This window comes from Portunus trituberculatus, chromosome 21, assembly GCF_017591435.1.
Source record: "Portunus trituberculatus isolate SZX2019 chromosome 21, ASM1759143v1, whole genome shotgun sequence".
Lineage (NCBI taxonomy): Eukaryota > Metazoa > Arthropoda > Malacostraca > Decapoda > Portunidae > Portunus > Portunus trituberculatus.
In genome coordinates this window covers 6,302,485-6,314,984 of record NC_059275.1, presented here as the reverse complement: position 1 = coordinate 6,314,984, position 12,500 = coordinate 6,302,485, and the positions used below count along the sequence as shown (strand labels likewise).

Here is a 12,500-nt window from a genome sequence, read left to right as displayed (position 1 = left end):
CTCTCTCTCTCTCTCTGTAGTTATTGTAATCTGCATTATTTATTGCCCTTTGTCCTTGTTTCTTAGTCCCCAGGCATTTATTTTTGTCATTATTCTTTATTATTACTAATACTATGACCATTACTGACGTGCTGCAAGGACGCGTGTAATCGGTTTGCCCAGTAACTCTGTCAATGTCGAGAGTTATCACGGCAATTAACAGGGAAGTTTAAATTGCTGTTAGGCGGCTTGCTTACCAAGAAACCCTCGCGCTGATCAAAGTAAAGGAAAGCACCCAAGCCTGTCAGGTCACGGAGGCAATGAAGTCTGTCTAGCTAATGGTGATGCGTGATGTTGATTAACCTCCCGCCCTTCACATGGTTGGAGGAGATGATAGTCACCACTAAGTCACCAGGTGGCCGCCCTTCAGCGTGGCAGTTCTGCTCATTACACCGAGACGTAATGTGGATGGACTGAATAACCTGACCTTCAAGATGTTAGAGAAACTATACAAGGAAGTTAGAGTAATGACGCGGCACGTGTTTCGATGTTGTATATACGTCGACCTGTCTCAATCTTTAATGGCTGTGACTTCTACTTACTTTAATGCAATGGCAATTGGACACTTTCTACCTTCGCTTGTATGATAATTTCTCAAGCACTTGACTATTTTCTATCGTCCCTCATCTTCCCGTTCCTTTATTTCCCAACTTCTCTGCTTAATTAAACTTGTTAGAATATATTCTGAAGAAACCAATAACAGAGGGGGAGGTCTAGTCCCTATATTTCAATACTCGTAATTGTATCCTACTTCCCTTAATTAGAATCACAAACATCGCAATTAGCAGTCAATATATTTATACGGCGTCCCTGACCCTCGGTGCTCGTGAAAACACATTAAAGATGCAACAATACAGTTTAATACACACTTTGTCCATGACCTTCAGCTCTCGGAGAAGAAAAGGCTCGTTAATCTTTTAAAAGCTCTGACTCTCATTTAATATGATACGTCAGGCAGATGAGATGAGATAAGCGACCCTGAGGCTGACACTGAAAAAAATTGTGTTAACCTTCACGAGAGGAACATTAAGGCGCCTCATGTAATGCTAATATCGCTTTCTTCTCTATTCTTCTCATCTGTTTACGAGGAAGCATATATATCTTTTTTCCTGGCGGTTCGAATGATCACACTTTTTATTGTGACACCCTGACACATTAGCAATATTATGTTTGTTTCATAATTGACATTTTCTTATACACTTAAAACAATAAGGAAGAAATGTTATCATATATTTCAGTCTCTAGTTTATGCAAAGAAAAATTCAAACGGTAAAATAAATAGAATACGTCGCTCAAAACATTAGTCAGTGCAAGAAAGGAATAAATAGGATGGCGGTAAGTAATGTTCCCCAAAGCTTGACGAAACAAAGCACAGAAAAATTATTAATGACAGTACACAACGTCTCTCAAAATCTTAACAAGTGCACAAAAGTTGGAATAAATATACGAAAGTGGTAAGGAGTCACTTAAAATCTGATAGTTATTCATGGAGGAAACAAGAGAAAGTAGAATCACACCATTGAAAGCACCAAACAATACCAGTCACCACCTCACAATATTCACGTCCATGCGAGGTGACAAAAAAAAAAGTGACAAAAAAGGAAAAAAAAAGTTGGCGATACCACCCAAAACGTTTCACCACTAATGGTAAACAGCAGAATAAAGAATATGGACGCGGCAGAACACAAAAGACTCGCAAAATCTCGCTCCAACTTGCGCACCAAACGACCTTCAAGGGAGAAGTGGCCGGGAAAACTACACCAATTACCTTGTTAACCTTTCCTCTGAGCTAACCACTGCGAACCAACATTAGGGTGACGGAAGCGTTATTATTGCATTTCCTTACCACGCGACCTTCCTTGTTACAAGCGGAAGTATTAGCATGGCGCTCACTCGGTGCGGCGCGGCTCACCAACACCAGGCAAACAGACGCTGCACATTTCCTGAATAACGTGTTGTGGGAAGGTAGATTGGAGTGCTGCATATTTACCTTTTAGCAGTTCAACGTGTTTTGCGCCGCCAACAAACACAGAGGGAGGGAGAGAGAGAGAGGGCGGAGGTTCGGAAATGGCGTGCCATGAACACTGCAGTACGTCTGTCAGTGCCTCATCAATATTCAGCAGAGCTCAGCGTGGCCGCCGCCCAGGTGCTCCCTACCTGTGCACTCACCTGGTATACAAGCACAAGCTACGCGGCTAATATCGGGATTCGCTCAAAATGCTGAAGCATAACCTGCTTATTTGCATCTTAACCGTGAAAATGAATACCTACGTTTCTTTTCTCTCTCTCTCTCTCTCTCTCTCTCTCTCTCTCTCTCTCTCTCTCTCTCTCTCTCTCTCTCTCTCTCTCTTGCTGTTGCTATTCTTTCTCTCTGTATCACAAGTAAAAGAAAGTCGCTCCTCCGTAACCTTGACTATTTAATGTTTCTGCGTAGTTCATCTTCAGTAGCCAATATTTTCCATTATCTCCCACTTTTCTTCTTCCATACTTTTAATCGGGATTTATACAGCTAATCGTTTATCAATATCTTTCCGTACTATCATAATCATTAGAGATCATCATTTATATTCTGATATATTTATTTCATCATTTTACTCACCCTTTTCTTGATATTAATTTTCCTTATCTTACTAACTTCTAAGAACCTATACATAACTTTTTATCTTCCTCTTCCTCTCGACATTTTTCTCCCCTTCTGGTTTTGTTTTCGTCATTCCTTCCGTCGGAGCACCGTTCACTTGCGCTCATCGGCCTTGATATTCACTGAGTCATTTAATCAAAGAGGTTCAAAATAATACAAAAATAAATCCCGACTTTTCCGAGCTCAACAAGTATTCCTCTCTTGGTTGAACTTGCAGCGTCATCTTATGTGGCGGTGTTGCAAACGGAAAAGCGTCAAATTGCCTTCTTTTACAGCAACAACCGCGACTCGGGTGTGGTTGTCGCCGACCAGTGCGGGTTGCTGGAGGGGCCGCGGTGACAGGGAAGGAGAGGAAGCTAAACTTTTTTTTTATCTATTCTTTTTTCTGACTTTTCCCTTTCCATTCATTTGTTTTCAGTGACTCCATGCATTCCTTCCTCTCTTCTTTTCCTCACCCTCTCCCTCTCTTTACTTTCATTATTTTCTTTCCTTTTCTGGTTTTCTTTCCCCTCGTCCTCCTCCTCCTCATCCTATACTCTTCCTCTTCCTCTTCCTCCTCCTCTTCCTCCTCTTCTTCCTCTTCCTCCTCCTCCTCCTCCTCCTCCTCCTCCTCCTCCTCCTCATCATCATCATCATCATCCTCATCATCATCCCCGTCACTGGTTACTGCTTAAGGGAACCATCAGCCTAAGGTAACATTACAAGACTCTATAAGCTAACAACTCCGTGTTGTAACAATCCCCTCCCCTCCCTCCCTCCCTTCCTCTCTCTCTCTCTCTCTCTCTCTCTCTCTCTCTCAGCGTTCGTTCTTTTACACAAATCGATTCAGACTAAAAGCTGTAGCGAACACACACACAACAAATGCGAGGACTAAACTGAGTAAGGCGATCGGGAGCGGATACAGACAAGAACAAAATCCCCGGTTAAAAAATAAATAAAAAAAATATATAGCAAATAGGAAAGCACTGACAGTAACAACACAACAAAACACAACAAAACCTCACACCGGAACGCTCCATATTCAGCTCCAGCCAGCAGTTTCCAGGAACCACGGACGAACACGCCCGACCAAGAAAACCCCCCGTGAATCGCATACATAACCTTGCGCGTGCCAGATGCTGAACACACGAACACAGAAAACGTAATGCGACAGTCTAATGTTCGAAACAGTGGAGGTGCTCAGCGAGTGACTTGCGTATATAGCGGTAGGTGACTGGTGGTAGTAGTGGGTGATGGTGGTGGCGGTGGTGGTTGTCGTGGTCGTGTAGCATCTGGTACGTGACATAACATGCGCTGTGCTGCACGTAACACCTCAGGGGAACCTAAGTGCATGTAACGGGGACGGGTGCTGCTTGTGTGACAGATGGTGTGTGCTCTCTCTCTCTCTCTCTCTCTCTCTCTCTCTCTCTCCTCCATGAACGGGAATAGGTGGCTTCAAGTAAGTAAGAAAGGAAGGTTGAGATGAAGTAAGTATGAAGGAAGGGAAGGAGAAAGGAATAGGAGAAGGAATGGAAGAAAGAAAAGGAATGAGATCAAGGGAAAAAAAGAACAGGAAGAAAATGAAAATAACAAAGAGCAAAAGGTTTCTGGAGGAAAAAATAAGCAAAGACAAAGGAAAACGAGGAGGAAATATTGTCTGACGACGGCAGTGGAAATCATCTACATAATTTATCTCATTTGCACACACACACACACACACACACACACACACACACACACACACACACACACGTACTCTATATCCTACAAAACGACACTTTCATCTACAGCAGTTGTATTCACGATTTTCACACCTTCACTTCCTCCCCTTCAGCGTCACGTTACACGAGTCACGAAGGGAAGAAGCAACAGTATGACACTTTCCCCGCCGGCACCACGAAAACAACCTGACACACCGCTGTCAGACCACAGCTTGAAAGAGGATAATTTTCAACGTTTTATTAACTACTGGTGGTGGCGCTGGCGGTGGTGGTGTTGAGAAATTGAGTGCTGTGGTTTTTACTATTCATCCATTCACTATGTTAAGCGCTTGTGAAAACAGTGAAGGAGTGACGAAAAACTTTGGTTGATAGTATTAATGTTAAGTGCCACACACACACACACACACAGAGAGAGAGAGAGAGAGAGAGAGAGAGAGAGAGAGAGAGAGAGAGAGAGAGAGAGAGAATCATCTACTTCAAACAGAAATATAAAAAAAAAATACAGCAGAACACGTGAATAATGAAAACGAAATATGTACTAGATGTGTCCAACCATGCAAAAATATAATATGAAAAGATGAAAAAAAAAAAAACGCGAAACAAGTAACCGAATTCTGCACACACATTCGCACACCAGAGGGACAAACAAAAGATGTAACGCACAACGATATAAAAGAAAATTGAAAGCTTTCGTTTGCTACACATGTAAGTTAATTGTTATTTCATCACCCTCATCCTCTCTCTCTCTGTACTTCCCTCAACACTGACAACCTGCAGGATCTCCCTCTCCCCCTCTCTCTCTCCCTCTCCCTCTTGTAGACTGACCTTTGTGCGTCCAGAATGTATTTGACAAGGGAGAATTATTCAAGGACATACGTATTTTAACCCTCTTTCAATACTTCCCCTCTCACCACCTCAATGTTGCTCTTCCCTTATATATTTGTGTGTCAGGGTTACTCGGTGGCTGTAAGTGGAAGATGGGAGGGTGGAGTGGCCAGTGGAGAAGGAATGGGTGGGTAGAGAGTGAAGGAGAAGGGAGAGGGGGGGTATAGGGAAGGAAGGTGAAGTAGGGAATGGAAGAATGAATGGTTGGAGGGATGGACGGGAGGATGAATGGAGAATGAAGGTCCGGTAAAGAATAACGATGAAGGACAAAAACAAATGAAGGATATAGAGAACGAAGATGCTGATGAAGACAGAGAAGGAAAAATGGGAGAATAGCCAAGAAATAACGAATTGTCAGGTGTCCAGAAGAAAAGGAAGAAAGAATACACTAGAAAACAACAAGTGGACATCCAAAGTGGAGAGATATCGAGGAGGAAAAAGGAAGCAAACTCTCAAAAAAAAAAAAAAAAATAAGAACGGAAGGAAAAGGTGATTACACGGAAGACAATGGAGAAAATGAATGCATGCAGGAAGAATGAAAGAGGTGGGTGGAAATAATGAGAGAGTGAGCGGGTGGGCGGAGGGCAAGGGTGGAGGGAAGAATGGAGAAAGAGGAAGTCTGAAGGAGGCTGACAGACACACACACACACACACACACACACACTGACGGAAGGCGGAAGAAAGTGAAGTGAGATTTTACTTCACATGCAGATGATTACACACACACGGTGGGAGAGAGAGAGAGAGAGAGAGAGAGAGAGAGAGAGAGAGAGAGAGAGAGAGAGAGAGAGAGAGAGAGAGAGAGAGAGAGAGAGAGAGAGAGAGAGAGAGAGAGAGAGAGAGAGAGAGAGAGAGAGAGAGAGAGAGAGAGAGAGAGAGAGAGAGAGAGAGAGAGAGAGAGAGAGAGAGAGAGAGAGAGAGAGAGAGAGAGAGAGAGAGAGAGAGAGAGAGAGAGAGAGAGAGAGAGAGAGAGAGAGAGACAGAGAGAGAGACAGAGAGACAGACAGACAGAGAGAGAGAGACAGACAGAGAGAGACAGACAGACAGAGACAGACAGACAGACAGACAGACAGACAGACAGACAGACAGACAGACAGAGAGACAGAGAGAGAGAGAGAGAGAGAGAGAGAGAGAGAGAGAGAGAGAGAGAGAGAGAGAGAGAGAGAGAGAGAGAGAGAGAACCGTAGCCCGTCGACTGCCATTTAAGTATCTGCCTACAGCAAAACCGTGGCCCGACTAACTCACTTTCCCTTCGCGACGAAAGAAGAGAGAAAGTGAACTCTCTCTCTCTGTCTCTGTCTGTCTGTCTCTCTCTCTCTCTCTCTCTCTCTCTCTCTCTCTCTCAGATCTGGTTAGGCGCCAAAACACGGCCATAAACAAAAAAATAATGTTGTAGACACCTTGAGAGAGAGAGAGAGAGAGAGAGAGAGAGAGAGAGAGAGAGAGAGAGAGAACGGCACTCTTTAAGATCTGGCATAACTCTATTCTTACTTCCTCTCACCAACTCATAACTCCCACCTCCTGTTCTTTTCTTTTTCCTCCTCCGCTTCCTCCTCCAACTCATCTACAGGCAAGGTTTGTGACTAGACGATGACAAAGACAGAAGAACAGGAAGAGGAAATAAGGAAAGGGAAAGCGAAAAATACTGCCAAACTGAAGATAGAAATGTAAACGGACTTGTTAATTTATTTATCTATTTGCTTATTGTTTTTGGGAAGGGTCAATTATTTCGTGAACGTTTACCTTTCATGAACTTTGTAAATATTTGTGAGCCCAGACAGTAGAATATTTAAATGCAGAATAAACACACACACGCACACGCACGCACACACACACACACACACGCACACGCACACACACAGACACACATTTTTCAACACCTTTTTCAATACACATTTTTCATTGCGCAGTTTTTCCATAAGTAAAAGAATAAAAAAGATATTAACTGCATAAATTAAGTTAGTTGAAACTTAACGGAAACCAGAAATTCTGAGAGAGAGAGAGAGAGAGAGAGAGAGAGAGAGAGAGAGAGAGAGAGAGAGAGAGAGAGAGAGAGAGAGAGAGAGAGAGAGAGAGAGAACTGCCAAGGGTCAAGGGAAGGGCCATGATAGGAGAAACGGAAGAGGAAGAGTCGGAAATGAAAAGGAGGGAGGAGAAACAATAAAAAGCAGGAAGAATAGAGAAACACAACATAGACAAGGAATAAGATTGAGGAGAAGAATGGCGGAGAACATACAAAAACAAGGCAGGCAAGAGAGAAGAAAAATAACATAAGGAAGCGGAGGAGACAGGAGGCCGCAGGAAGACGGTGACGACGACTGATGATGGTGCTTAGAATGACGAGTAGGGAGAGAGAGAGAGAGAGAGAGAGAGAGAGAGAGAGAGAGAGAGAGAGAGAGAGAGAGAGAGAGAGAAGGAGGAACAACGATTACAAAGGAACAAAAAGCGAGAATAAATATCCGTACACCTCTCAACTCTTATGAGGATGTCTATAATAAATTGCACCATCTGATCTCAAGTGAGGGACGTGAGATAATAAAGGCGAAGGACCCTCCCCACCTACCAGAGAGAGAGAGAGAGAGAGAGAGAGAGAGAGAGAGAGAGAGAGAGGTAAGGTACTGGGGGAGATTTCACATATTTGCTCACAAGGTTAGTCGGGAAGGTACATCACTCCTCATCTTACTTAGCCTCGCCTCTCCTTGCCTTGCCTTGCCTTGCCTTGCCTTGCCTTGTCCACTCACTCAGCCCTCACGAACCTACCTTTCCCTTCCCCGCCTCCCTCTCACTGTCCCCACCACTGTCACTACCATCACTCATACTGCATTGACACTGCTATTACTGCCATTATAACTACCATTACCACTATTACTGGTATTACTGTCGCGGCTTCTCCTTCTAATACTGGCGCTCACAACACCACGACTATCAAGTATAACAGAGTATTTGTTGCCATGGTTACTACTGCTACTACTACTACTTCTACTACTACTACAAGTAATGATCATTATTTTGCTCTCTACTAATGCAACACTATAATCTTCATGAAAAATCATCTCCAGCAAGATAAAAGTGAAAATGCTATTAAGGAGAATGGGAGCAAGAGAAAGGGAAGGGAAAGAGGTGGTGGAGTAGAAGGATTAGTATTGGAGAAATTTTAAAGGTCAGAAGAAGCATCTCTCTCTCTCTCTCTCTCTCTCTCTCTCTCTCTCTCTCTCTCTCTCTCTCTCTCTCCCTCTCTCCCTCCTTCTCCCTCTCCCTCTCTCTCTCATCCCTCCTTAATGAGACACGTATATTTACTCTGGCCTTGTAGACTTTCGAAGAGATGTAAAAGAAAAAGTAAAATTGAAATACTTTTGACACAAAGGAAGCGAATTATATACAAGTCTTAATTTCTGTTATTTCATCATCATCATAGAGAGAGAGAGAGAGAGAGAGAGAGAGAGAGAGAGAGAGAGAGAGAGAGAGAGAGAGAGAGAGAGAGGAAATAACAGGCACAATACGAGTGAAAGGAGTACTTTGCAAAAATACTAAAGTGAGCTTGATTCCTAAAAAAAAAAAAAAAAAGAACTAGAGAAAAAGGAATTAGGTTATAAAGGGAACCGTGTTATTGAGATAGTGCATTGAAAGAAAGTTATGAAAAAAAAAAAATCAGAATATGAGTGAAAGGAAAATTATAATGTGACAATAACTAGTCCTGAAAATAAAGAAGACTTGCATCATAGTAAAGTGATACTGGAGAATCATTATGTATTGCGATGAAAGTAAAATGAGAGAGAGTCAGGAAAAAAATGAAGCGGAGCAAACGAGTTATTGAAGATTACAGTAATAAAATAATACTCTTACTTTTTTTTCACCCTTTCAATATTGGGATGCTTTTTTACCATGAGATTTGTGTACGATTTGACGATTTTATTGACATTAGGAAGGATATATGTAGATCAGAAGAACAATGGCCACAGTACTCACTATCTTAATCCCCCACACGAGTTTCTGAAGCTCTTAAAATCACAAAATAGTATGCAGAATGAATACAGAAATGCGTCATGGTACTGAAGGGGTTCAAGGAAAAGATAACTCCCAAAAGCATGGATCAAAAAACTACTTATAGATACAGGAAAAAAAATAAGGAACAATGTAGAATATAAAAAAAATATACATCACTGAAAAGAAAAAAAAACTAAAAGCATAATGAAACGACTGCTTTATTCCCACACAAAATAATGGTGATGAAAACGAGAGAACGCTTGTAAAATATGGTTGATTTTAACTTGCTTCTCTCCCTTCCTAATGAGTGGCTAGGTAAGCACCTGTCCAAGCACCACACCTGGCCGCTATACACCGCTTTATTGCCTTCACACCTGTACGGGAGTTTTGCAGCCTTTAACAGAGAGAGAGAGAGAGAGAGAGAGAGAGAGAGAGAGAGAGAGAGAGAGAGAGAGAGAGAGAAAGTATCTTGACTTCACTTCAACTATGGAACCGGTATTTAGTTTTTGTCCACCTAGGCTCTCCAAAACTTTCTCTAATTTTATTCTCTCACTCTCTCTCTCTCTCTCTCTCTCTCTCTCTCTCTCTCTCTCTCTCTCTCTCTCTATCTCTCTATACAAGGTCACAGGTCAAAGAATGCCCTTGACACTGGAGGTAGATACGAAACACACTCTCACTCTCTCTCTCTCTCTCTCTCTCTCTCTCTCTCTCTCTCTCTCTCTCTCTCTCTCTCTCTCTCTCTCTCACCCCTATAAAAGAGAATTAGTTACATCATTAACAACTGTGTGTGTGTGTGTGTGTGTGTGTGTGTGTGTGTGTGTGTGTGTGTGTGTGTGTGTGTCAACATTAAAACAATAGCAGGTGGAGACACCAAAAGCTTTCACTATGCGACAATAAACGCGTAATTATTTTTTTTTCCCAGCAGTGGTAAGATTACGTCTCCCACTCGACCTTCGTGGAAAGTTGGCCACACTTTTTTTTCATATTTACATTTTTTTTTTTTTAACTCCATGATTACTTTCCTGTGAAACCTGATACGTATTATGACACGACACATCCATAGCAACGCAGTGAGAGAAAGTGAATCCTGGAATATCACTATGCTCTCTCTCTCTCTCTCTCTCTCTCTCTCTCTCTCTCAGGACAGTCACCTAATCCCTGTCAATCTCGTCTTGCAAGTTAAGATGCACAAGGATTTTAAGTTTTTCAATACCGTTCTCTCACTTTTTCCTCTGAAAGTGAAATTGATCTGTGGCCTTAAAAGTACAAATAATAAATAGTAAATGCTCTCTCTCTCTCTCTCTCTCTCTCTCTCTCTCTCTCTCTCTCTCTCTCTCTCTCTGTCTGTCTGTTGTCTGTCTGTCTCTGTCTGTCTGTTGTCTGTCTGTCTAAGTTCGAATGATAAAAGAGAAGTGAGAAGGAGGGTTGAGTGCTGATGATTGCTGCCTAGAATATGGACTGTACTCGTTTTTGTTCCTTGCAAGGTTTTCGAACTTTGTGTGTGTGTGTGTGTGTGTGTGTGTGTGTGTGTGTGTGTGTGTGTGTGTGTGTGTGTAACCATGACCTGTCCGTATGTTGATTCGTGTTCCTTTGTTTGATTTTAGGGTGTGTGTGTGTGTGTGTGTGTGTGTGTGTGTGTGTGTGTGTGTGTGTGTGTGTACAAAATTTGACATGAGGCAGACAGAGAGAGAGAGAGAGAGAGAGAGAGAGAGAGAGAGAGAGAGAGAGAGAGAGAGAGAGAGAGAGAGAGAGAGAGAGAGAGAGAGAGAGAGAGAGAGATAGATAGATAGATAGATAGATAGATAGATAGATAGATAGATAGATAGATAGATAGATAGATAGAGATAGAGATAGAGAGAGAGAGAGAGAGAGAGAGAGAGAGAGAGCCCACCCTACCTTAGATCCATGACCTGAAGAGAGAGCTGCAGTCGAGTTTCCCTTTTTATTTTTATAACCTCTATATTTCACCTGTATTATGTTACTCTACCTGTCTGTCTACATCCATCTGTGATTACATGCTTTTCTTTCTTGCGAGAGAGAGAGAGAGAGAGAGAGAGAGAGAGAGAGAGAGAGAGAGAGAGAGAGATTGTGTTTCTTCTGTGTTGATCTGGGTGTTAATTTATCCACCTGTCTTATTAATTCAATGTGTCTGTCTCTCATGCTGTCTACGAGACTGTGTGCGTCTTGGTCCCCTCTCCCCCTCTGTGTGTGTGTGTGTGTGTGTGTATACCAATGGGTATAGGCGGAGATGCGATGCTCAAAAAAAAAAAGCACAAAATATGCTCAGTACATACTTGCATTTCTCTCTCTCCGAAACGCGATATTCTTGAGCTTTTACTGCTGAGCAAAAAATGTTAATAGAAAAATAAGTGAATGTTTCAAACAGAGCAAGAAGCGGATAATCAAACATTCGAGAGAAACAAACGAGACATTGAATGGGTTCGAACGGCAGCGTATAAGAAAGACAAACGTAACCCACTAAAAGAGTAGTTCAAGTGAATGATAAGCGCTGCAATCCAGAAATGTATCCAATATGATTAAAAAAGCTAAGCCTTTTTTTGAGGAACAATATGTACTAGAACTGAAGGCATCGTGTTATTAACTACACTGTACTTATTACACGAGTTGTACTGGCTTCAAATAGCTTGGGAGTGTTATAACTTATGTATTGCTGGCAAGTACAGTAGTGAAGCCGATTTATATTTCCTGCTGTGTTCCGATTTTCGCTGAACGAAGGATGAAAGAGGATACTGACAAAGAACAAGAAAGTAATGGAATCACAGTCTAACAGCATTTTGTTGGAAGGATGCTGGGACAAAGCTTAAAGACAGAGTAGGATATTCCACGGAAACTGATAAAACACATTAAGGAATTACGGGAAAGAGAAGGAAGTAAGAGATTTTTCCCTCCTGGCCTACACCCGCAGGTCAAACAACACAACACTCCCGTTAGCCGCCTCCCCGCGCCGCGCCGCGCACCACCACGCCCGTGCACCACCAGAGCGGCGGCGGGTACAGGGGCTAAGGAACAGTGCCAGAAGTCTCGTTTAGCTTACCGGAGACGAGGCAGGCCAGCACGGCGAGGCACCAGGAGAGCTCCAGTGTGTTCCTTCTTCTTCCCATGTTTGTGACACACTGACCAACCCGCACGCCAACTTCTGCTGTACCGCATGGCCCCGCCCACTGCTCCTCCCATTGGCTCCTTTTCCCCATGACGTCATGAGTGTCAGCGTATGAAGAAGCAAGGGTGTT

At 42.7% G+C, this 12,500-nt stretch overlaps 1 protein-coding gene across 2 annotated transcripts in view; it reads right to left on the bottom strand.

Annotated features, from left to right (window-relative positions):
• The window catches only part of LOC123506997 (protein Skeletor, isoforms B/C-like), a 79,422-nt gene that overhangs the window by 56,772 nt on the left and 10,150 nt on the right, over positions 1 to 12,500 (bottom strand). The window contains exon 1 of one of the 2 annotated variants that reach the window (XM_045259492.1): positions 12,305 to 12,476. The exons of the other annotated variant lie outside the window; for it this stretch is intronic. Coding sequence (XP_045115427.1) covers positions 12,305 to 12,461 — 157 coding nt within the window. The 5' untranslated portion in view covers positions 12,462 to 12,476. Of the gene's footprint in view, positions 1 to 12,304; positions 12,477 to 12,500 lie in introns of those variants that run through there. 2 annotated transcript variants of the gene reach the window in all.